The sequence below is a fragment of the Equus asinus genome, chromosome 12, assembly GCF_041296235.1.
Source record: "Equus asinus isolate D_3611 breed Donkey chromosome 12, EquAss-T2T_v2, whole genome shotgun sequence".
NCBI classification, from domain to species: domain Eukaryota; kingdom Metazoa; phylum Chordata; class Mammalia; order Perissodactyla; family Equidae; genus Equus; species Equus asinus.
In genome coordinates, this window is record NC_091801.1 from 37,130,648 (window position 1) to 37,157,513 (window position 26,866).

Consider the following 26,866-nt stretch of genomic DNA (forward strand, 5'->3'; position numbering starts at 1 on the left):
TCTTCCTGATTCAGTTTGGGGAGATTGTAGGAGTCTAGGAATTTGTCCATTTCTTCCAGGTTGTTCAATTTGTTGGCATATAGTTTTTCATAGTATTCTCTTATGATCTCTTGTATTTCATTGGTATCTGTTGTGATTTCTCCTCTCTCATTCCTAATTTTATTAATTTGCGATTTCTCTCTTCTTTTCTTGGTGAGTCTGGCTAGGGGTTTGTCAATTTTGTTAATTCTTTCTAAGAACCAACTCTTTGTTTCATTGATCCTTTCTATTGTCTTTTTTGTTTCAATATCGTTTATTTCTGCTCTTATTTTTATTATTTCCCTCCTTCTACTGACTCTGGGCTTTGTTTGTTCTTCTTTTTCTAGTTCTGTTAGGTGTCGTTTGAGGTTGCTTATGTGAGCTTTTTCTTGTTTAGTGAGGTGAGCCTGTATTGCGATGAATTTCCCTCTTAGGACTGCTTTTGCTGCATCCCAAATGATTTGGTATGTCGTGTTCTTGTTTTCATTTGTCTCCAGATAAAATTTGATTTCTTCAATGATCCATTGTTTGTTGAGAAGCGTGTTGTTTAGTCTCCACATTTTTGCACCTTTCTCTGCTTTTTTCTTGTAGTTGATTTCTAGTTTAATAGCATTATGATCAGAAAAGATGCTTGATATTATTTCAACTCTCTTGTATTTATTGATGTTTGCCTTGGTTCCCAAAATATGGTCAATCCTTGAGAATGTTCCATGTGCACTTGAGAAGAATGTGTAACCTGCTGTTTTTGGATGAAGTGTTCTATATATATCTATTAAGTCCATCTGGTCTAATTTTTCATTTAATTCTATTATTTCCTTGTTGATTTTCTGTCTGGATGTTCTGTCCATTGGTGTTAATGGTGTGTTGAGGTCCCCTACTATTATTGTATTGTTGTTGATGTCTTCTTTTAGTTCTATTAAGAGTTGCTTTACAAATTTTGGTGCTCCTGTGTTGGGTGCGTATATATTTATAAGTGTTATGTCTTCTTGGTGGAGAGTCCCTTTTATCATTATATACTGTCCCTCTTTGTCTTTCTTTATCTGTTTTGCTTTGAAATCTACCTTGTCTGATATTAGTATAGCGACACCTGCTTTCTTTTGTTCATTATTAGCTTGGAGTATTGTTCTCCATCCCTTCACTCTGAGTCTGTGTTTGTCTTTGGGGCTGAGGTGTGTTTCCTGGAGGCAGCATATTGTTGGATCTTGTTCTTTGATCCACCCTGCCACTCTGTGTCTTTTGATTGGGGAGTTCAATCCATTTACATTTAGAGTGATTATTGAGATGTGGGGGCCTACCACTACCATTTTGTGTCTTGTTTTCCGGTTTTCTTCAATTTCCTTTGTTTCTCGTCCCGTGGTTTAATCTGTTCTGATGAAGAGCTGCTACTCTCTGTTGTTGTCCTTCTACTTATCTCCTCTGCTCTTGGTTTTGTAGCCCCTTTCCTTTTTTGAATTTTTCAGGAATGAGGGTTTTCCTGAGGATTTCCTGAAGAGGAGGTTTTGTGGCAATGAGCTCCCTTAATTATTGTTTATCTGGGAAAGTTTTTATTTCGCCATCGTATTTGAAGGATATTTTCGCTGGGTAGAGAATTCTCGGCTGTAGATTTTTGTCCTTCAGATTTTTTAATATATCATTCCACTCTCTTCTAGCCTATAAAGTTTCTGCTGAGAAATCTGCTGATAGCCTGATGGGGGTTCCTTTGTAGGTTAGTTTCTTTTGCCTGGCTGTCCTTAGTATTTTCTCCTTGTCGTTGACTTTTGCTAGCTTCACTACTATATGCGGTGGAGTTGGTCTTCTTGCATTGATAAAGTTTGGAGATCTGTTGGCTTCTGTCACCTGAAGATCCATCTCTCTCACCAGATTTGGGAAGCTCTCAGCCATTATTTCTTTGAATAGGCTTTCTGCCCCTTTCTCCTTCTCTTCTCCCTCTGGTATACCTATAATCCTTATGTTGCATCTCCTAATTGTGTCTGATAATTCTCGGAGAGTTTCTTCATTTCTTTTTAGTCTTGCTTCTCTCTCCTCCTCTGCCTGCAGCAATTCTATATTGCCATCTTCCAAATTGCTAATTCTTTCCTCCATATTATCGGCCCTACTGTTCAGAGCATCTAGATTTTTCTTAATCTCCTCTATTGTGTTCTTCATTTCCAATATTTCTGTTTGGTTCTTCTTTATCGTATCAAACTCTTTTGTGACATAGCTCCTGAACTCTTTGAGTTGTCGGTCAGAATTGTCTCTTAACTCATTGAGTATTTTAATGATGGCTGTTTTGAAGTCATCATCATTTAGGTTATATATCTCATTTTCTTTGGGATTGTTTTCTGTGTCTTTGTTATTTTCTTTCTGTTCTGGAGATTTAATGTATTTTTTCATATTGCTTGATGTTGTTGATTTGTGCCTCCGCATGGAGATAGAGTTTAGTTGCTCCTTTCACTTGTTTCAGCTGCTGCGGTGGGGGAGCAGCTGTTTATACTGCACCAACCAGGAACCCTGTCCGCAGTTGCTAACTGGGCCTGGGCCCCTCCTCGTAGTCACAGTGGTCCTTTGGATTCCCTCCTCTGCCATGGGGGCCGTCACAGGGGGGCTTCAGGCTGCTGGTGCCTACTGTTGCAGCCCACCTAGATGTGCTCCCTCCTTGGGGTCTGCAACGGTGTTATGGGCTTTTCCAGCGGCCAGGGGTGGGATCACTTATATTTGTCGCTCTGTTGCTGTTGGCACCCACAAAATCTCACTTGTCCACTATGGGTCGCAGGAGAGCTATTGGCATCTTCTACAGTCTGTGGTTAGTTCACCTAGCTATGCTGCTTTTGTCCCGGGGTCTTCCAGCCTTGTGGCTGCCGGCTTGGTGCTTTCTGCTGGTGCTGTGCAGAGGCTTTCCCTGAGGCTGCTGTGAGCCTGTAGGGTTTCCCCCTAGACTATGGAGCTGGGTCGCTGGAACTCCCCCCAGCCCCAGTCCTGTTCCCCAGGAACTCAGGGAGCCCTTTGCCCTGTCTTGGGGGGATAGCCGGAGATCCTGATTTCAGTGGTAGCTGGTCAGCTGCTACCCTGCCTAATAGTCTCCTCTCCGGGACCCTCCTGGTATTGTGGATGCTGGGCGTGGCCCCTCCGCTAATGGCAGACAGAGAGTTCTGTCTGCTGCCCGGGCAGAACTCTGGAGCTTCCCCTCCGGGGTGCAGAGCGGGCCTCTGGAGCTTCACCCAGCCCCAGTCCACTCGGAGATCTCTGGCAATCCCTAGCCCCACTGTGCCGGCAGTGGCAGCCGGGAGACCTCCGTACCCTCAGCAACTCTCTCTGGGACCCTCCGGGCGCCGTGAACACCAGGCAGGATCTCCCCGCCAATGGCGGGGAGAGACTCTCCCCGCAGGCCCAGGTGTGCAACTCCAAAGTTTCCCTCTGCGTTTAGGAGTAATTGCGGGGGGTTTAGGTAGGGTTCTGGTCACCTGTTTCCACCGTCGCTCCTCTGTTGTGTGCCCGCTCCTGCCCTAGATGTGTGTTGATCTTCTGGGGGCCTCCATTGGAAGAAAGCCACTTGCGGGTACTAGGCTGTTCGGTTGGGGTCGGAGAGTTTTCACCTATTTCCACATCCTCCGGGAGGAAAGTCCGTCCGCCTTCCGATGTATAGTCGCGTGGGTATCTCAGACGTCCTGAGATGCTGTCTGGATATCCTTTGTTAAGCGATAAGTCTCCAAATAATTGTAGACTCAAAGGGGGAGAGACAAAGAGGACTACTCACGGCGCCATCTTGGATCCCCTCCCCTTTCCACATTTTTTTTAACACCTAACATTTGTTGAGTGCTTATTCTGTATCAGGTTTTGTTCTAAGAGCTAAAAATTTATTAACTCATTTAATAACTTACAATGACTCTGTAAGGTAAGTGCTATTTTATTCCTGTTTATAGTTGTGGGTGGAAACTGAGGCATGGAGTTAGTCTTTTTTAATAGATGGGGTAGATGTTTTTAACTCTCACTTTTACAGATGAGAAACTATAGTTTATTAAATACCTAATAAGTGTTAACTATCACTATTTAACTTGATGTTTTACGTAATTTTTTTTCATCGTTTTAAGTGGTCTAGTGGGAAAAAAGAAGGAACCATAGTTTAGTTTAAGTCATGGTCACCTAGTGTGATACTTGGGTAATTGGTGAGTCATGGTATTTTTACCACTACTCAGCTTTCTCAGCTGTAAAACAGATTGGATAGTTAATTACTACTCCAATATTTAGTAAGAAAACAAGGTGTTAGATACAAAAGCTTCATGAAAAATATAAATTGCTTTACAAAGGTACATGTTCCAATGCATATGAATGAACATATGATACCCTGGATACTTTAAAGAATTTGGTGGAAATAATTTTCAGTGCTTCAGGGAATCTAAGAGCAGGGGATAGTCAGAAGCAGCCCAAGGAAGTTTGAACCATATGGGGCCTGTGTTGGAAAAACGGAAAAAGTGAAAGTTTGATACTGAGCCAGGGCTCCATCTGTTCGCCACGAGATAAAAGGCCAAGCTGGCGGTGGTAGAGAAAGAACTTTAATAAGCTAGTGAATTGGAAGATGGTGGACTAATGTCCTAAAAAAAAAAACCCCATCTTAAAGGGAACTGATTTGGAAATGACTTATATAAGGCAAACAGGGGTGAGGAGGGGGCTCAGGAGTGTCAGGTGATGGATGACCACAGAACATTTGGCGCTTCTCCATAGCACATCTGCTGAATGCAACATTCCTGAGGAATCTGAGAGAAAATCTCAGTTACTTCCTTAACTGGGACAGAAGGAACAGTTTGGGCAGAGGACATAAATTTTCTTCTAACAAGTTATTCTTTCTACCAGTTACAGATTAGCTTGCCTACATGCAGTTCTAAGGGTTTTTCCAAAGCACACTGTGAGAATAAAATGAGAGGGGAGCATGTGGCCTTGGGGGCTGAAGTTCTAAGAGTCCTCTGCACTGGGCTGACTGTGTTTCATATTTCTTCATGGGCAGCATGTGCAAATTTGCGGGGGTGGGATTCCTATATGTTGCGTGCGGTAGATCTTTAGTCTGTGATGTGTAAAGCTTATAGTCGGTCATTGTAGTTTCTCAATGTTCCTGCGAGATGTTTAGGCAGAAGGCTGTCAGCAAGCTACCGCCTTAGAAGCTGTCCTCCTGCTGTTCTGCAAGGCAAGCTGGGAAACTTTGGTTACTTTGTTTCCCACATTAACCTTGTGTGTATAGGCACAGTTTCATCCTAATCCAGGGAAACTAACTCCTTCGTCCTCCATTTCACGGTCACTGTCTAGGCAGATTAATCATGTAAAATGAAGGAAAAAAAGAAAATAATTAAGAAATGCCTGTAGAGGGGATTGTGGATAGATGGGTGTCATTGGAAGTATGCCGAAAGTAATCTTACCAGGAGCCTCCTTGCTAGAGGAAGAAAAGAGTTAATATAAATAGTTTACCAACTAAAGAAAGATTTTAAAAAAGACAAGATCCTTTTGGTCAACAGATAGGAAAAACATTTGAAAGCTTTGGTAAAATACTTTATATTGTTCATGCAGCTGTTATAATAAATTATCCCAAAACTCAAGGTTTTTAATGCTCTTGCTGTCCTAGACTACATAATGTATGAACTGCAAACACAAAAATAAATTTTAAAACGTTCTTATTTCTAATCCTTTCATATTGTACTTGGCGAGTTACTTTCCCTTCATCCTCCATCATCCAGTGTCCTCAGCCTGTCCAATCTCACTTCTTTCCATAACCACCCCTTCTTTGACTGTTCTTTTACATATACTCTGACTAGAGTCATTTTTCCCTAAGCCACACAGAATCATCATGCCCAACTTTAGTTCCACACCTCAATGAAGGATGCCCTGTTCAGAGGCTATCATGCACACGGTAGCATTTAAAAACAGGCTATTTGTTATTGTGCGGTGTTTGTAAGTCTCATTTTCCCCCGTCCATCAAGATCAGAAATGCTTTTACCCATCAGGATGCATTATTTCTGCCCCACCTGCAAGCCCTTTCCACCCTTTCTCTGCTCCTCTCCCCACCAGTTCCTAACTTTTCACTAAGCACAAAAGTGATACTTTGTTTATAAAATGAAACGTTTTTGAGACCTACAAAATCAAGGTGAATTGAGGGCAAATTTAACACTTCAGTTGTGCCTGTCAGCTTTACTATTAGGGAGAAAAAGATGGCGATCAGTCTTTTGACAAAATCAGTTGTTATGGAAGACAATGTACCTTGTTTCAGGAAGGGTAGAGCAGGAATAGAATGAGGCTTTCTTATTTGTCAGTAGTGTGAGTACAAGTTATATGCTGTCTAGATTTTAAAGTATATAAGAACCATATGGGTACGATTCTGTGTATTGTGTCCAGTCCTTCCTTAGAACAGTGAGTGCATTTGAACAATGTTTAAAAACACATTTCTAGTCATCAGTTGGAATTTATTAGGGCAGCATTGGTTTCCTTTTAAAATCAATTCTTGCTAGAGTTGTCTTGCTAGTTTAATGGAACATTTCAACTTCATTTGTTAAAATTTCTTGTAGCAACCGTGCACCTTACTTTGGTGTTTTGTGAAGATAATGTAAAGGTAACATGATTTGGAAATTTTGGAAAGGAATCTCTTTTTCTTTTAAATTACATAGTTGGAAATTTTTTGGAGAGGCAATTTTACATGACTGAAATTGGTTAAGAGTGGGCTCTAGAACCAACCTGCCTGGTTCCAATCCTGGTTATACTGCCAATAGTCATGTGAACTTGGGTAAGTTACCTGTCTGTGCCTCAGTCTCTTCTGTAAAGTGAGGATAGTAATAGAATCTCCCTCCTAGGATTGCTGTGATGATTAAATGAGCTAGTGCCTTTAAAGTGTTAAGAACAATGCCAGGCCCAGACTAGTGCTCAGTAAGTGTTAGCTATTAAAGAAAATGTTAGGTTCCTCCATAATATTCTTTTTTTTTTCCTGCTGAGGAAGATTTGCCCTGAGCTAACACGTGTACCAGTCTTCCTCTATTTTATATGTGGGTCACCACCACAGCATGGCTGCTGACAAGTGGTATAAGTCCGTGCCCGGGAATTGAACCTGGGCTGCTGAAATGGAACATGCCAAACTTAACCACTATGCCACGGGGCCAGCCCCCATAATATTCTTTTAAGAAGAGTTATTCTATTTTTTTAAGTTACATAATCCTCCTTTGACTAACTTGTTAGAGCATTGATGATTTTTAGATTTAAATTTAATCTGGGCTGTTATCAAAAAGTGGCTGAGAGACAGGGTCCTCTGTGCCCTCATCAAGAAGATAGAGAAGTGCAGTTTTTTTCTATGATTGTCAGTAAGATTAATTTCTGGCAGTAATAGTAGAAGACTTAAAACTGCAAATAGGGGGCCACGCTGGTGGCGCAGCAGTTAAGTTCGCACATTCCGATTTGGTGGCCCAGGGTTTGCCAGTTTGGATCCCAGGTACAGACATGGCACCCCTTGTCAAGCCATGCTGTGGTAGGCATCCCACATATAAAGTAGAGGAAAATGGGCACAAATGTTAGCTCAGGGCCAGTCTTCCTCAGCTAAAAAAGGAGGATTGGCAGCAGTTAGCTCAGGGCTAATCGTCCTCAAAAAAAAGAAAAAAAGAAAAAACTGCAAATAATAGCTCCAGGCATTACATTACACATAAGACAACAGTGAACTCCTTGTACCTCCTAAACACACAATCGAGCTGTCGTTTGCCCTGGTGAAATTACAGGTGCATCTTTCCAATGGCATTCACCCACAGTTTGTAACAGTATTAAAATTCCCTGTGTGTAAGAGTGAAAAAGCCATTTTTGTATTGAGAGTTTGCAGGGTGGACGTCTTGAGAGAATGTGGTGGCTAGGAGTTGAGTGATTAATTCATGTAGTAGTCTAGGCTGTAAATAAACAAGTTAGTCTGGGCGGGGGGTGGAAATTATAATCCTAAAGAATATGGGAGGTAAAGCACTCAGAATTTTGTAGTGAGATCTCAAAGAGCACATGCAGCATGAGCGTGGGAGAGAACTAGAAGGACAGAAACAAGAGTGAGGCACTGTATTCAGTGTTTTGGAATAATGACAAAGCTCAGGTTGTGGCTAAATTGGGGAGCAGTGAAGTCTATTGGAGATGAGATCATGCAGCTGTAAGATTTATGATCTTGTCTACCTGGATGGTGAAATCTACCAGGATGATGGCAGAAGTTGGGTTTGAGATGTGTATACAGATATTTTTGTACGTTTAAGGCCAGGAATCAGATTTCAATGAAAGTGGCAGAGTAGCTGGGAAGCCAAAGATAACATCAATTGAAGTTACAGATGGTGGTTAAAAAGCTGGATATTATCAGTTTCAAAATGGGGCTTTTTGTATGAGGGTAAAAGAGTAGTAGGTGGAATCAACAGCAACAGTTAATTAATAAGTAATCCTAGACTTTAATGACATTTTCTGGACACTCCCTATTTTCCTGTTTTGCAGATGGTAAATCTGGGGGCTAGAGGAGGGAAGTGGTCAAGGTCACACAGCTGCATAGCTCGTAAATAGTAGAATCAATATTTAAGCCCAGGTGTCTTTACACTATTCCACCTTTGTTGGTCATTGAAACTAAAATTGTTTATTATTTTAATTTTCATAATTTGGGTTGAAACCACGTTTTAGAGCTTTTGAGTCTCCTTTTGAAATTGGAACATATTCTTACACATATTTTATCATTTGTAATAGAGTGATTTTTAGTATTTCTTTGTTACTATTTTTTCCCATTTTGAAATAATGAAGCCTGAGCTAGCATAATACTTATTTCATCCATTGCTGCCTTTCTCCTTTACTTGACCTTACTAAGTAACAGATTTGTTTCTGTTGTCTGCACAGGGATGTTAGAAATTTGCTGTTTCCAAACCTCTTCTATAGGTTAAATAATTATTCTAATTTAAATAATTGGCCTTTCTACAAAAAGAAAAATATGTCTGTGGCTAACCCTGGGAATCTGAGAATTCTTTACTTTGAACTTTTAGCACCACTGTTCGTTTTTTGAAGTCCAGCTGTATTGTTTCACCATGCAGCAGTCACCCTATTGGAACAGTATAATTTCAAATTTTTACCTCCTTTTTATACCTGGGGAGAATTAAAAGCAGCATATCTCATTCTAAACAGTGGGCTACCCACATCTTCTAGGCTGAGGAAGTAAAACCTAAAGGGAGACAGAGAAGACAATATCTTTCATTTTCAGTATCTGAATTATATAATAATGGCCTAACTCCTCTCCCTCGATAAACATTTCTGTTAAATCTGAATCAGAAGATAGAGCACTTTCTACTGGAGCTTTTGCTTTGTATTAGTAATTGGCACTTTTTAAAGTTGTTTTTATAATTTTGCTCTAGAAATGATGCAGTTAGCATCTGTTGACAGTGTGCTTTAATGGGGTACACTAATGTTCTACATCCCTCCTCTTTCGCAGAGTGATTTTGGAAGCAACATAATTTTCAGCGATCTGAAAGGCTGAGTTTGATATATAAAAGGAGTTACCATAATGAGTAACATAACCAGTCTTATTTCTTGTATCCTCAAAATGGTACTTCTGCCCTCTCTTCTACCCCCTTGTCCATCTGAGTTTTGTTTCTGCTCTGGAAAATGGAGAAGGAAAGAGAAACTAAATACGTGAGGAGAAAAAAAGTTTATCTGACTCTTCTTCAGACTATTTTCATTGTAGTCCTTCAAACTTGTAGTCCTTTAAATTTCTTAAAGTATGTACTATTTTATAAAATATGTATTTTGATCCTTTCGCAAATATTAAATTTACAGTATTATCTTATTCAGTGTTACGGCTAAATAAGTAGTAGAAAAATCACTGATTTCTCAGGAGCTAAAAATTGTTATTTTAAACTTTCATTCATTCATTCAATTTATTGAGAAACTACTACTGCTGATTACACACATTTGGTGTCACTTTTTTGGATAGGTTTATATAGTCAATTATTTTCTAAAGAAAACAAGAAAAAATGTTATATGTTTATTGACACACTTACCATTTTGACATCCATCATTCCATCTAAGATCTGAGTTTCTATTTAGTATCGTTTTCATTTTGCCTGAAGAACTTTTCTTCAGTATTTCTTGTAGTGCAGGACTGCTGGCAGTGGATTCTTTCAGCTTTTGTTTGTCAGAAAATACCACCTCCATTTTTGAAGGATATTTCCACTGTGTACAGAACTCAGGGTTGACAGATTTTTTTTCTTTCAGCACCTTTAGATACCATTCCATTATTCTCTAGCTAACATTATTTCTGATGATCTCAATGAATATTTTTATCTTAGTTCCCTTATTTATATTATTTTCCCTCTGGTCACTATTAAGATTTTCTCTTTATCACTGGTGTTGAGTGATTGATTATTATATGTCTTGGTATGGTTTTCTTTGTATTTATCCTGCTTGGGATTTGTTTAGCTCCCTGGATCTATAGATTATAGTTTTTGCCAAATGTGGAAAATTTTCAGCCTTTATTTCTCCAAGTAATTTTTCTACCCCTTTCTTCTGGGACACCAATTATACATATGTTAGCATGCTAGATATTGTTCCACAGCTCACTGAGGCTTTGTTCTTTTTCTTTTTTTCTCAACTTCCTTCTGCTTCTGTCCTTCATTTTGAATGGTTGATACTGCTATGTGTTTAAGAGCATGCATCGTTTCTTCGGCAACTAATCCCATTCATTTAATTTTTCATTTTGGGTATTGTATTTTTTAGCTTTAGAAATTCTGTTTGGTTCTACTTTTGTGTTTTTCATTTTTCTCATTATACTCATTTTCCTTGAAATTTTTAGGCATATTTATGCTGTCATTTTAAAGGTCTTTATCTGCTAATTCTATCTTCTTTGTCATTTCTGAGACTTTCTATTAACTGATCTTCCTCCTGGTTATCTTTCTGTGTCTTTTTTTTTTTAAAGATTGGCACCTAGGCTAACAACTGTTGCCAATCTTCCTTTTTTTTTTTTTTTTTTTTTAAGGATTGGCACCTGAGCTAACAACTGTTGCCAATCTTTTTTTTTTTTTTTCCTGCTTTACTTCCCAAACCCCCTGGTACATAGTTGTATATCTTAGTTGCAGGTCCTTCTAGTTGTGGGATGTGGGACACCACCTCAGCGTGGCCTGACGAGCAGTGCCATGTCCGTGCCCAGGATCCAAACCCTGGGCCACTGCAGCGGAGCACATGAACTTAGCCACTTGGCCACTGAGCCGGCCCCTTTCTGTGTCTTTTTATGTGTAGTAATTTTTGACTGCATGCTGTGAATGTCATGTTGTTGAGTGTGCGTGTGTGTGTGCACAGGCTTGTGTGTATTTTAATTTTCCTTTGAACTATGTTGAGTTTTGTTTTGGCAAACAGTTAAGTTACTTGTGGATCAACTCAATCATTTCAATGTTCATTTTTAAACTTTATTTTGATGAGTCTATCCTTTACTTTGGGGTTAATTTAACCCTCCTACTAAGGCATGGCCTTTCTGAACTCTACACTTGAAAGCCCTGGATGTTCAACGAAGCTGCTTAAAGTTCACTTATCTCCCAGCCCTATGTGAGCTCTGGGGATTGTTCAGCCTACAGCTCCCTGGCAGTGGTTCTTTGCCTGGCCTCATGGAATTCCACCCTAAACAGGTACAGCTAGATATTTGGGCAAAGACTCAAGGAGAGACTATGCAGGTCTGTGGAGCTCTATTTCTGTATACTTTCCTCCTTGGGAGAACTTTCCTCACAAATTCCTCAGCCTCCCCAAACTCTGATCTCTTTCTACTCAGCTCAGTGAAAATGCCATATTTTGCTTGTATTCCTCCTCCTTATGCCACAGTCTATATAGTATATGTGTATAGTATATAATGTATACTACAGTATGTAGTATGTGTATGTATATAGTACATAGTATATAGTACAGTATATAGTATACCTATAGTACCTTTGGGCAAAAATCTAGGGTAATCTTAGGGCTCATTTCATTTGTTTTCTTTCTCAGGGATCATTGTCCTTCCCTGTCTATTGTATAGTATTTGAAAATAGTTGTATCATATATTTTACACTGTTTTCTTGATGTTTACAGGAGGATGGCATGTCCATCATGGCTGGAAGCAGAAGTCCCTGCTAATTTAGTTTTGATTCTGACTTACTTTTAGTTAAGTGGGCACTTAGTTATTAGAGAGCCTGTCCAGCTGATTATGCAGGGTGTTATAGGGCCATGCCTCTGAGATTTGGGCTTTGATGTTGACTCACCTGGTATAGAATCCCAAGTAAGCACAGGCTGGGCCATCCTAAATGTCAGTAAGATTACTAGCAAGATGTAGCAATTTTATTAGATTACTCTCTGTTTAATTTAGGGCTACTGAAGTTTTAAAAAATGTTCACGTTTTGCTAAACTCTCTTGAATCAGATTCCATTCTTGTAAATCATGTTTTCCTGATGTGAATTGATTTAACCGTGTTGTTAATTACTATATCCTTTAAATTTTTAGGAGCAGCATTTCTTGCTATTACAACCATTTATGCTGAGACTGGGTCAGGTTTTGTAGTACCAAGTGCTTCTGCCAAAGCAGGAGTGGAAGCTATGAACAAGTGAGTATACTATGTTAATCTTGTCGCTAAAGATAAATAATGTACTTTGGTAACTCATGGAACTAAATTCCTGCATTCTGGTCTCTATCCAGAGAAAAGTAAAACAGATTAATTTGGATTAACCTGAAGACAGACATTCTATCTCCTGGATAAGTCTATAGCAGCACTGTCCAATAGAACTTTCTGCAGTGGTGGAAATGTTCTATAAATCTGCGTTATCCAATAGCCACATGTGGCCAATGAACCCTTGAATTGTGGCTACTGTGAATGAGAAACTAAATTTTATTTAATTTTAAGTATTTTAAAATTAAAATTAAGTACCTGCATATGGCTAGTGGCTACCACATTAGATAGCACAGGACTACAGCTTTTTTTTTCCCTCCCATGTATCTACTAGTGCCACCCCTGACCTCTCTTTTTTTTTTTTTTTAAAGATTTTATTTTTTCCTTTTTCTCCCCAAAGCCCCCGATACATAGTTGTATATTCTTCGTTGTGGGTTCTTCTAGTTGTGGTATGTGGGACGCTGCCTCAGCGTGGTTTGATGAGCAGTGCCATGTCCGCGCCCAGGATTCGAACCAACGAAACACTGGGCCGCCTGCAGCGGAGCGCGCGAACTTAACCACTCGGCCATGGGGCCAGCCCCCCCCCCCCCCCGACCTCTCTTAAACACACCTTCATCCTTTTATTGTACCTACTCTGCAAGATTAATAGGACTAACATAGACCAGTGACCACTTGCCAGGTCCTGTGGCCTTTTCTCAGCAGCATATGATTGCTTTTTTTAACCTGTTCCCCATTGGCCTTTTCCACTGTCTTTGTTGTAATGTAGGTTCTCATCGTGGCTTACTTCCTTCTTTATTTTTTAATCAATTTTCCTACCAGAGTTATCTTTCTAAAAGTATGTATCTGTTTATAATACTCCCTAGATAAAAAACCTTAGATCATTTTTTTGTTAACTCTTTGGAATAAAAACTGAAACTCAGTATCACATTCTAAATAGACTTATCCCTGGCCTTTGTTTATTCATTGATTTATTTGGTAAATATTCATTGTGTGCCTTTTATTGTGCTAGGTATCAGGGATAGAATAGTGGTAGAAGTAGGAGAGTCCTCATCCTCACCTGAGCTTGTATTCTTATATCATTACCCCTGTGCTTTAATTTCCACTAGACTGGTCCATATTTCCTTAAAGGTACCATGCATTTTCATATTTCTATGCCTGGATTATGCTCCTATTGGAAATTGCTGTGATAATTTTCCTACTTTCAAGGCTCTCATCATATCGCCTACTCTGGGATATTTTCTCCCATTTGTCTGGAACAGAATTAATTATCCTCTACTTTGTGTTCCCTTAAAACTTTGTTTACTCCAGTCTAGTGAGAAGACTAATACACTAATAAATAAATGCCATCCAGTGTTATGTAGTCTAAAATGAAGGTCATGTACCAATATATAGTAGGGGCACAGAGAAGGGCATGATAGACTGCTTTTTAACATATCATTAAAGCTATCTGACTTCCTCATAGAATGTGAGTTCTGTGAGGAAAGGGACCAAAGCTTATGTATCTTTCTATATTCATTGCTTAGCAGCATCTGGTCCATAGCTGGTGCTCACTGCTTTCTAAACTGCACAATTATTCTTTTTTTCCAGTAGTCTCAAAGTACTTTTTAACATTTAAATCAGTAATACACATTTGTTTGAGATAAAAAGACATGTTACTTTACTCAGAAGTTGAATCTTAGTCTGAATAGAGATAGTTACCTTTTTGAAGGTCAGATGGTATTGGAAATAAGAGGTTGGAACTTGACTGTTTTGGCACCAGTTGTCCAATATCAATATTTGTTTTGTTGGGACCTTTGAATCTTGTTAAAGGTTTCAATTTCATGTCCTTTAAGGACTGTGGTTTTGTGCTGCTTTTTAATTTTTTTTTGTATTCTTATGTAGTGTATTGCACATAGTAGATGGTCAATAAATGTGTACCTTCCTCTCCAGCCTGAGTCCCCATCGACTCTTGTCTCATACTTTATAGTACACCATTGTACCAGATGAGGCCTTGTAGGTCTCCAAATGCTGCATGTTGTTTGCGCCAGTGTCCTTTACTCATACTGGCCCATATGCCTGGGCTGTCTTCTTTCTCTGTCCTACCTTCTATTATTTTCCGTCCTCTTTTCTTTCCCCTTGCCTCCCATAACAAAGCCCCAATCCTTCTTCAAATGTCAACTCAACTATCACCTGCTCAAGGAAGCCTTCCCTCTCACTCTCAGTAGACTTAGGTACTTCTCCCTTTAAGCAGCTGTGACACACATTATGTAACTCCCAGTATAGTAGCTAGTTCATTATACAACTAAACTGACCTCTTGAGAGAGAGGGACTGCACTTGAGAGCAGGGACTACCTTTTTTTATTTGAGGGTAAACAACATTTATGGAGTGTTGGCGCCTAGGAAGTACACAATAAACATCTGTTGGTAGAAGAACAATAATGGCTAACATATATCTAGTATATTGTGTTTAGCATCTTAACATGCAGGGCAAGCCAGTGAGGTGGATTCCTTATCATGTTGCAATAGTTCTTCAGAATGTAAGCTGGTTTAACGAGAGCTAGCACTGGAACACATTTATCTGGTCACCTCTGAGCAGAGTTGGGATGGCTTTTCCTCTAGGTAGATTTCCTTAATAGATTGCTCGGTTTTTCACAGGATGCTATATACTCTGTTCAGCTTTGTAATTCTTGTAAGATATGAAGTTACTGCTTCCCTAGCAATTTGGAGTAGGTGCACTACAAGTACATGCCCAGGGTAGGTATTGTCATGAACTCTGCCAAAAGCATCACATAGAGAAGCAATTTTTAGTATGATTTGCCTGAAAGAGATGTAGGCCACCCATTTCTCTAAAATGCACCTGTGGATTAAGTCAGATTAACAGACTGCTTAGAGCACATGCCCCCTATCCTGTAGAATTGGTTTTACTGTATTGGCCTTTGAATTGATGCTGTCAGGCCAAATTAATGGATATCACATTAAACTTATCCCTTTGTATCTATTGAAAGGATACAGTATCTTAAGGACATTATTATATTAGATAATTTTCCTTTTATAAGTCGTCTTGGAAAAAATTTTTTTTGTCAGAAGCAATTGTGCTTCTTCAGAGAAATTAGCTTGCTTTTTCCTTGTGGGCACTGCGAATTGTGTAAATGATTAGGCTTACCTTTTTTGCATGGTGTCATGGAAAGAGTAGATACAAATTTGTAAACTGTCTATTACAATTATATGGAATGTCACAATACATTTAGGTATTGGCTTCATTCCTGGCTCCTTTATATTTCCTTATCCTTGTTTCTTTTCCTTCCTTCCTTCCTCTTTCCCTCCTTCCCTCCATCTCTCTCTCTCTACTCCTTCTGTTTCCCTCCTGGCCCTTTCCCTCTCCCTTTCCTCTGCCCCCTCTTCTTTATTTGCATCTTATGTATTCTTTTGAGTTACCATAAGTTGTTTTCTGAAACTAGATTAGGTATATACACACAAGTATACATACAAATATAAATTCTTAAAGTAAGTTTAGATAATAAAAGTTAGACCTATCTGTCAAGTAGGCTTCAAGTTTCCATGTCTGCCCTTAGTGTCACATTTTCCTTCAGGGCATTTAGTAAGATTTTGTCAGGTTCCTATTCCTCTCAAGCTCAGTTCAACAATTCTATTAAAACCTAGTTAAACATGGATGTGGTTAATGTTTGAACTCTCTATGTAATCATCTCTTACTCAATTAGACCACTTGTGATATTGCAAAATTGTAATCCCGTGCTCTGTAAATAAAGTTATATTGAGCTTCATAAATGCACAAACTCCAGAAAATGTGGAGGAGGGGCATGAGTCTCTCACTTTTTTGTGCTAAGTAATGAAACCTACTCTGAAAATATGTATTGATATTGGACTTGCTTCTAAAATGTGAATAGTGGGTAGTATAGCATAGTGATTAAGGACCGTAAAATGTAGATGGAGGATAGTGTAGCAGAGTAATTAAGGGCACAAAGTCTGGAGGTAGACCACTTAAGGTTGACTCACTAGCCATATGACCCACAGCAAATAATTTAACCTCTCTGTGACTCAGTTTCCTTGTCTGTAACATGGGGGAATAATAATACTGCCTGCGTGTTGGGGTTGTAGTCTCTGGCATGGAGTAAGCATGCCGGTACTTTTGGTTATTATTATTTTTAACATATAGTGTAATATTTTAGCATCTATGTTTATTTTAATTTTTAGATCTCTTGCAGCTGAATGGGGTAAATATGGAATGCGATTCAATGTGATTCAACCGGGTCCTATAAAAACCAAAGTAAGTTTTAGTTTGCTTATTATCACATTGTGAATGATTAAAGAATGAAACAGTGATAGATATATTCTGATTGTTGTTTAGGACTTTCCAGGGATGCCTGAGTTTGGAGCATTTTATTTATCTGTTTAACCTATATTTACTGAGTGCCTACTGTATGCAGAAATACTGAGAAAGGTACAAAACATTTGTGACAAAGTGCTTGCCATCAAGGAGCTTATAGTCTAGCAGTAGGTATATGAGTTATACACAAATAACAGGCATATAGTTTTAAAGAGATCTAAAGAAAGTCAAAGTACAGAAACTCCCTAGCAAGCACTGATGGAACCAGAATCGGAACCGGTTGCTACCCTTTGTCTCTGCTACTTTATCCCTGCCCAGGGAGGGCTCACACGGAGTGAGTGCTTGCTCTGTCTCATACATGTGTCATTGAAGAAAACTGGCACCTAGACTTCCAGACACTAGTACAGAAAAATCCAATCGTTTTTATTAATCAGTGCTTGTACGTACTTTATCTTGGTCTGCTCTTTCGCATCATTAACAGAAGACAGAAATTATTTGGTAGATTTAGTTATGTTTTTTCTCTCTCTGGGATCTACTTGAATTAATATTCCTACATGCTTGTTTTCTTCCTTTCCTATTATTTTGAGGAAAAAGGAGAAGAGGAATTTCCTCTTATATATTTCCTACTTGAGTCATTTTTCTTTGTTTACTAAATCAAATGACAATAGCACCTCCACCTCCATCACAAATAAGCTTGTACATATTTCAGACTACTTTAATATTTAGTCAGGAGTCACTTAATGATGGGGATACATTCTGAGAAATGTGTCCTTAGGCAATTTCATTGTTGTATTTTGCGAACATCATAGAGTGTACTGAAGGGGAACAAAATTTGCCACTCTAAAATGTTTCTCTTTAACCTGAGGATTATTTTAGGCTGATTTTTTTTTTGGGGGGGGGGTGAGGAAGATTGGCCCTGAGCTAATATCTGTGCCAATCTTCCTCTATTTTGTATGTGGGACACTACCACAGCATGGCTGGATGAACCGTATGTATGTCCGCACCTGGGATCCAAACCCAAAAACCCTGGGCTAATAAAGCAGAACCCGCAAACCCAACCACTATGCCACTGGGCCAGCCCTTAGGCTGATTATTTTTACGAAAAAACAGACTTAGAAAGTTTTTCTTGTTACTTCCCCTTTACCTGCCTAAAAAATTCAAATAAAAAATATCTGTCTGAAGAAGTGAGCTATCACCTTAGCATAACATGCATTAGGTGGTAGATAGGGAGGAATCTAGAGAAGCCTGTTTGTCGGGCTCCCCTCTGTGTTCTTCTGTTTCTGTGTGGCCAAACACTTGTTTTCCAAATGTTTGCTCCTTTTCACCTACCTGTGAATTGCCCTCCTTCCCTTTGAAGTCTCTGACTCTACCCACCCCCAACATCTTTTGTCTTCAGCTAAAGATGGTTGTTTTTTTTTTTTTTTATTAATGTTATGATAGATTACAACCTTGTGAGATTTCAGTTGTACATTTTTGTTAGTCATGTTGTGGGTACACCACTTCCCCCTTTGTGCCCTCCCCCCACCCCCCCTTTTCCCTGGTAACCACCGATCAGATCTCCTTATCAATATACTAATTTCCACCTCTGAGTGGAGTCATATAGAGTTCGTCTTTCTCTGACTGGCTTATTTCGCTTAACATAATACCCTCGAGGTCCATCCACGTTGTTGTGAATGGGCCAATTTTGTCTTTTTTTATGGCTGAGTAGTATTCCATTGTGTATATATACCACATCTTCTTTATCCAATCATCAGTTTCTGGGCATGTAGGTTGGTTCCACGTCTTGGCTATTGTAAATAATGCTGCGATGAACATAGGGGTGCAACGGACTCTTGAGATTTCTGATTTCAGGTTCTTAGGATAGATACCCAGTAATGGGATGGCTGGGTCATAGGGTATTTCTATTTTTAACTTTTTGAGAAATCTCCATACTGTTTTCCATAGTGGCTGTACCAGTTTGCATTCCCACCAACAGTGTATGAGGGTTCCTTTTTCTCCACAACCTCTCCAACATTTGTCGCTCTTGGTTTTGGATGTTTTTGCCAATCTAACAGGTGTAAGGTGATATCTTAGTGTAGTTTTGATTTGCATTTCCCTGATGATTAGCGATGATGAACATCTTTTCATGTGTCTATTGGCCATATTCATATCTTCTTTTGAGAAATGTCTGTTCATGTCCTCTGCCCATTTTTTGATCGGGTTGTTTGTTTTTTTCTTGTTAAGCAGTGTGAGTTCTTTGTATATTATGGAGATTAACCCTTTGTCGGATAAGTGGCTTGTAAATATTTTTTCCCAATTAGTGAGCTGTTTTTTTGTTTCAATCCTGTTTTCCCTTGCCTTGAAGAAGCTCTTTAGTCTGATGAAGTCCCATTTGTTTATTCTTTCTATTGTTTCCCTCAACTAAGGAGTTATAGTGTCTGAAAAGATTCTTTTGAAACTGATGTCAAAGAGTGTACTGCCTATATTCTCTTCCAAAAGACTTATTGTCTCAGGCCTAATCTTTAGGTCTTTGATCCATTTTGAGTTTATTTTGGTGTGTGGTGAAAAAGAATGGTCAATTTTCAATCTTTTGCATGTGGCTGTCCTGAAGATGGTTTTTAAGGTGAGGACTTCAGCTATTTTGGCAAGTAACTTGGTTTTCCTGGGTTTCTCCCATGTGTACATGTTATTAAACTTTTGTTTGTTTTTCTCCTGTTAATCTATCTCATGTCAATTTAATTCTTAGACCAGCCAGAAGAACCCAGAAGGTTAGAGGAAAATTTCCTCTTCCTCTGCAGTACTTATGCAAACCTAGATGGTATAGCCTACTAGACACCTAGGCTATATAGTACTAATCTTGTGGGACAGCCGTAGACTATGCAGTCTGTCATTGACCAAAAAGTCATTGTACAGTGTGTGACTATAGATCTTCTGATTTCTCATACATTCCAACAATTTTGTGAGGTAGCCAAGACAGAATCCTCATTTTACAAATGAAGGAACTAAGATAAAAAAGTTGCATTTTCTAGTGTTTTTTTAAAGCTCAGTATTAGGTAAAATGACCTGTTTTGAGCCAAAGTGAATGTGGAAGAATTTGGCAAAATTCTCTGTTGCTTACAAGGTCTAAGGTATGAACAGGCTGCCATAGTAACATTCTATTTTATGCAAATTTGTTTCTTAAATAGGAAAGAGGTTGCATTAAAAAAAATGCAACTTAACTATTTTCTTAATTTCTAAGGGTGCCTTTAGCCGTCTTGACCCAACTGGAGCATTTGAGAAAGACATGATCAACAGAATTCCCTGTGGTCGGCTAGGAACTGTGGAAGAACTTGCAAATCTTGCTGCTTTCCTTTGTAGTGATTATGCTTCTTGGATTAATGGAGCAGTAAGCATTGTTGTTTCCCTTGACTTTTGGGAGGTGGATTTGGGGGGGAGGCATATTGTGGAGCCAGTCCTGACAATATTGAATGTAAGTATGATTTAAAATATTTATTTAGCTGTAAATAATATAAAAATATTAATATATACTGTTTAGCTTATTAAATGTATTCATTGATAAATTAATTTTATTAAGTGCAAATTACTCTATTTAGACATGCCTTTAAGATGACCTTTAAGATTGGGTACAATTTGAAATTGTGAAGATGATGGAAAGAGGATTCTGAAGAGGGTGAATCAATTTAGGTTTAATCATCAGTTTTGTCTTTAAAATTTGGGCTTTGATTGAAAGTGCCAAGGAGGTATTCCATCCAGTTAGGATGGGAAAATGGTTAATAGTTCTGAAAGTTTTTAAAAGGAGTTAGTTTCAGAGTTTTTAATATTTTTTTTCAGGTCATTAGATTTGATGGTGGAGAGGAAGTACTTATTTCAGGAGAATTCAACAGTCTGAGTAAGGTAACGCGATTTTATGTATATAATATAATATGAGCAGCTGGGATACTAAACTTTAAAAATATACAAGAACCATATTAAATTGACTTTTTCTTTTTGTGTCAGGTCACCAAGGAGCAGTGGGACACAATCGAAGGACTCATCAGGAAGACAAAAGGCTCATAAGACCACTCTGGCCCTTGTTTTGGTTACAGAAAAAGTCAAGGAATAGAAATGATACAAACTGTCTATAATCTTTCATGTATTTTCAAGTCTAATAAATTGTTAACCAACAGTCATTGGGTTTGTATTATGTGCCAGACCAGTAGAGGGTAGGCATTGTATATTCAAGGATAAATAAGATGGGATATTGTCCCTTCAAAAAATTTTAAAAAATAAGAGGGAAGTGAGTGAAGGTTTTGATAGAGGTAAAAAGTGCTTGGAAGTGCAGAGAAAGGAACAGATATTTGTAACCTGGAAAAATCAGGTGAAACTTAATGGTGGAAGTAGCATTTGACTTACATATTAAACGATGCCCATGGTGATGGGGCCTAAAAGAAAGTAAAGGATCTACAGTACATTTAATAGACTCTGCCTTCCTAGTATTGTTCCTTTTCATTATTTGTGAATTATCTTCTTTAGATAGCTCAATATAAATTCTAACAAATTTTACCAGGACTTACTTTGTAGCCAAGCATTTTATTTGGTATTGAGGATAAAACACCAATAATCTACAGCCTTTGCCCTCTTGAAACTCATTATCTAGCAGGGTAGACAGACCTATAAATAGTTATTTATGATACATTGTGATAAATATTATTCCAGCAGTGTTATACTGTAGAGGAAGAAGTAATCCATTCTGTCTCCAGAGTTTAGAGAAAGTGACACCTAGGAGATAGCATTCCATCTTAACTCTAAAAGAAGAACAGATTTCTCTGGGTAGAGAAGATAAACAAAGCTTCTAAAATATTTTTGTGTATAATTTTGTTTTATTTCATATTTGATTTGACTAATTTATCATCCTGAGAGGCAAATAATAAGAAAATTACAGTTTCAAGCCTACTAATTATGATTTTGAGCTTATATTTTAAAAAATGTTCTTTTTTGCTTTCATAGGAGACACTCATAACATGCTCACTAGACTGACTGTCCTCGTTGCTCAGATTACCAAGAGAAGGACCAACTTCCATCTTAACTTCCTCTGAATAAATTTGCAAAGGAATCCACTTTCCTATTTGAATTTTTGTGTTATAAGCCACATATGAAAATCCTTATTACTTTGGCAGTTAATTGTGTAGATAAATTACATTTAAATTGTGTACATAAATGGGTAATGTTATAGGATTAGAATAAGTGGCCTTGACACTGCTAATTCTAGTGGCTTTCCCTGGGCATTTTAGGATATTACACTTTTTCTTTACACTCTCTCAGTGCAGCTACCCAGTCTCCATTTTACCTTTAACGCTAAACCTTGTTTTCCTCTCCTCTCTCTGCATATTTCTTCTTTTTTAAATTATCAGTACCTCTTGTGATATAAGAAAAAAAAAGTGCCTGTAGTTATAAATGACCTTGTATAAGTTTTAGCACTTCTTATTTTCTTCATGATAAAATTCAGGATTATAGTATCTGCTTCACAGGGTTGTTATGAGGATTAAGTGAGATGAAAGAATTAAAAATCTCATGTAAAATGTAAAACATACAAGTGAAAGATGGGGCTTTCCTGTCTTTTCATTTTTAAAACATGGTTATAGAAAACGTGAGAATACAAAAGAATAGAAAAAATAAAAAACTAACTTCCTAAAGAAAACTTCTGTTAGTATTTTGGGTTTTGATATATTTATTTTCAGCTTTTTGCTTTTTAATTTAATTTTTGTTTTTTATGAGAGGAATTTGTTTATATAATTTACATAGGAGAGAGTACAATTGTAGTCCCCCTCCAAAGCTCCCTCCTCATGGTAGCCATCTTCAGCTCTTTTAACTGTTCTTTTTCTTTGGGAATATACGCTCTTCTCCCCCACTAATTCTACCAATACAACCATATCCCAGTTTTCAGTTAAATTAATATTCAGTGTTTACTTTTTTATAACTTTATATTGTTTTTTCCCCAATGTTTTCGGAACCTCCCTCCTTTTATTTAACAGATGAGACTGTATTATAAATCAGATCTCGTTTTTTTCATAAGTATGATTTTTTGTATTTCATTATTTATGTGTATCATACTTTAATTCTTTGTTCTTGGAATTAGGTTATTTTTATTTTTCAGTGTTATATATAAAACTGTGACCAACATCTTTGTGCATAAAACATTTTCAGAATATGGAATTTTTCTCATGATGGATCCCTAGAAATAATATTATTAATCAAAGGTTATAAAGCTTTTAAAGACCCTTGATATACGTTTCCAAAATGTTATTCTTAAGATTTGTATGGGTTTAAAACCCCCTGAGCTGTGTATGATAGTGCCACTTTCAACAAATACCTACAAATATGGGTTATTCTCACTTTCAAACTACCAATTAAGTAAAAAAAATGATAGCTCCTTCAAACATGTTTATTTAATTATTAGTGATATTGAGTACTTTTCTACACTTATGAATGTCTTGTTTGTCTTTTTACCTGTTGATATCTTAATGGGGTATTGTAAAAATTTTGATTTGTCTGAGTTTGTATACAAATTTTTCTCCTATTAATCATCTCTTAGAGTTTGCTTCATTATTATATGTTGTTACAAATGATAAATGAGGAAGCAAAGCTCGCAAGCGTGACAGAGAGGACCAGAAAAGAGAAATCATGGGAATATTAATTAAAGTTTCTTCCTGGGGCTGGCCCTGTGGCCGAGTGGTTAAGTTTGCGCTCTCCCCTGCATGCGGCCCAGTGTTTCGTTGGTTCGAATCCTGGGTGCGGACATGGCCCAGCTCATCAAACCAGGCTGAGGTAGCGTCCCACATGCCACAACTAGAAGGACCCACAACAAAGAATATACAACTATATACTGGGGGGCTTTGGGGAGAGGAAAAGAAAAAAAATAAAATCTTTAAAGTTTCTTCCTAAGAAAGAAATTTCTTAGGAAGTCTGAAAGAGAAACAAATGGTGATGGCTAATCACTACATTTTATGACATACCACCTTTGGGCTGTAACCATATCAATGTTTCACCTTAAGAATTATTACTTTGTCACTCTACTTGGTACCTTCTTTAAGAGTCCTGCTTCTAATGCACTAATGGAGGTGTTAATATTAAATCAAAGTGAGGATTATTGGTAACAGTATCACTCATCTTGCAATTAATAGATGAAAACACCTCTAGGAAATGTTTCAGGTATGGAGTAACAGCTATTGTTTCTTTATTGTTCTTGAGGAAAAACTAAAGCAGCAAGAATTTAAGTGACTTTGAATAATAGAATTTTACAGCTGGAAAAGTCTTAGAAGATACCTTTCTCAACCTCTTCATTTTATAATTGAGGGAACTTAAGCTCAAGTAAGTTATGACTTGCCCAAGGTCACACAATTAGTCAAGCTCATGTCTCCTACCCAACTGGACCAGCTTCTTGGCATCATAATGTAAATCAAGAGACAATAACAGGGTGTTTATGAGATACAATTTGATTGCAAAAGCCTTCAAGGGCAAAATGCCCATTAATTTTTTGTTGTTGTTCTTGATCAATTTTATTATGTTGTTCATTGAACATAAGATATTTATTAGACTTTCTTAAATTCATTTTTAACCTTAATCCCTTTAACCTTAATTTTCTTTAAAGAGCTTACATTTCTCAACTGCAAGGTAAAGTAATCCTTGTGTTTGGAGACTGAATATATGGTGCTTTGTATAAAATCTCAACTACATACCCTGGCAGAGGAAATCTTGCCTGCTTTACCTCCTACACACTCCCTGGTCCCATACCAGGCTCTGCCACAGCAGCTTTCTTTCTGTTCCTTAGCATTATTCAACCTAGAGCTTTTGTACTAGCTGCTGCTTTGTCCTAGGAGCGTACTTTTCCTGATCTTTATACAGCTGACTTCTTCCAAGAGGCTTCCCCAAATCCCTGCTTCTGCACAATTAATGTTTTTAACTTTTTTTTTAGGAAGATTAGCCCTGAGCTAACTACTGCCAGTCCTCCTCGTTTTGCTGAGGAATACTGGCCCTGAGCTAATATCCATGCCCATCTTCCTCTGCTTTATGTGTGGGATGCCTACCACAGCATGGTATGCCAAGCGGTGCCACGTCTGCGCCTGGGATCCAAACCGGCAACCCCTGGGCTGCTGAGAAGTGAAACGTGCGCACTTAGCCGCTGCGCCACTGGGCTGGCCCCTGTTTTTAACTTTTTAATTGACATATGATTTCTCTAAAAGTACACAAGTCATGAATTATCACAGAATGAATATATTTGTGTAACTACTACCCAGATAAGAAACATCACCAGGAATCCAGCAGCTTTGCTTGTGTCCCCCATCATGACTTCCTTTCTATCCCTAAAACTAACTATCTTGACTTCTAACACCATAGCTAAGCAAGCTTTTGAAGTTTATATGAGTAGAAACACACAATATGTATTCTTGTGTTTCTGGAGTTTTTTTTTTATGTACCAGTTTCTCCTGATTTCTAATAAAGTTGGTTACTTTTATTGTTTTTGGATATTTAGATATCCTTTATTTGTGAAATGCTGGTTCAACTTTCTTACACAATTTTCTATTGGGTTATATGTTTTTAAATTTATTTTTAGGAGTAATGTTTATATATTTTGCTTATGTACCTTTGTCAGTTATATGGGTTACAAATTGTTGGAGGAAGTCATTGAGAGGCTGTGACTGCCAGTTGACTTGCAAGCTGGTCCCAGCCTCACCCTATCCCTGGTCCTTGGAACGCACGTTCTGCCTGCCATTCCCACAGCCAGAGCCCTTTCAAGGATACAGCCTTGAGAGAGTAAGGTTCTATTGAGACTATCTGGACTAAATATGTGGCTGAACCCAGTTAAGGCCTGTATCTAAACTTTTAAGACTCTGGCAGACAGAACCAGAGATCTCATCTTGTGGCCGCCCAAGACAGTCCAGGTATGTTAAGTTCCCTTGCATATTAAAACTGCCACCTACCACTCTGGAGTGGCCTGCCTCTGTCTTTGGTTTCTCCGTGCCCTCTGTGTGTGGGGGCCAGTTTCAAATTTCACCTGCAGAACTCCTGAGTTTGGAGGCCAACACAAATATCTTCCCACACACTCACATTTGATTTTTCACTCTCTTAATAGTCTTTTGGGGAACAGATTCTTAATTTTAATAGAGTACAACTTTTCAATCTGTTTTTTCAATAATTGGCCGTTAAGAAATCTTTCCACGAATGAGGTATTGAAAATAGTCTCTTACGTTATCTGCACATCTTTCACATTTAGATTGACAGTATACCTGGAATGAATTTTGTTTGTGATATGAAGTAGATGTATAAACTATCTTACATTTACCTTTTCAGATTTATTTTCTACTCTTCACTCTGTTCTCTACTCCAGGAGGCTGGCCTCTCACTTATATGTAAGTGTGACAGTTATAAGAATTTCTTTCCCTGATAGTGCTCAGGAATTAAAGTCCACCATGACAGGCCAGGTGCTGGATTTGTGACCGTTATTACTATTAGCATCCTGGGAAGTCCCCTCAGATCTACTCCTATCAGAATTGTTGTTGTTCTCTCTTTTTCCATGCCGTTATTGTAATAGTGCCAAACCTAGTTTTGGTGTATACTTTGTAATAAGCAGCTATTTTCCTACAGATGAAATATAGGGAAATTCTGTATATTTCTCCTATTCCTTTGGAGAAGATCTTTCATGAAATATTTGATTATGCCAATTGGGTGAAAAACTAAACATTTGGATTTTTGGAGATTTGTTTGTAAATCTTAATGTCAGAGGTACCTCTTACTTCAGTGAGGCATCTAATAATTCACTGAGTCAGGCAGGTTTACCTTTATTTAAGTTTCTTAGGCCATAATAATTGCAGCATCCTACGTTCCCATTTGGACTGATCATGGGTTACATGTTCACTAACTGTTTGAGGAAGAAACAAAAATACCAGAGA

General features: G+C 38.2%; 1 protein-coding gene across 3 annotated transcripts in view; it reads left to right on the forward strand.

The window, feature by feature from the left end:
* Nucleotides 1-21,109, forward strand: part of DECR1 (2,4-dienoyl-CoA reductase 1) — a 67,558-nt gene extending 46,449 nt beyond the window's left edge. For all 3 annotated transcript variants that reach the window (XM_070481328.1, XM_070481326.1, XM_070481327.1), the window contains 5 exons: nucleotides 12,475-12,574; nucleotides 16,829-16,901; nucleotides 20,179-20,325; nucleotides 20,772-20,834; nucleotides 20,937-21,109. In XM_070481328.1, coding sequence (XP_070337429.1) covers nucleotides 12,475-12,574; nucleotides 16,829-16,901; nucleotides 20,179-20,325; nucleotides 20,772-20,834; nucleotides 20,937-20,996 — 443 coding nt within the window. In that variant the 3' untranslated portion in view covers nucleotides 20,997-21,109. The remainder of the gene's footprint in view (nucleotides 1-12,474; nucleotides 12,575-16,828; nucleotides 16,902-20,178; nucleotides 20,326-20,771; nucleotides 20,835-20,936) is intronic.
* The last annotated feature ends 5,757 nt before the right edge of the window (nucleotides 21,110-26,866 follow it).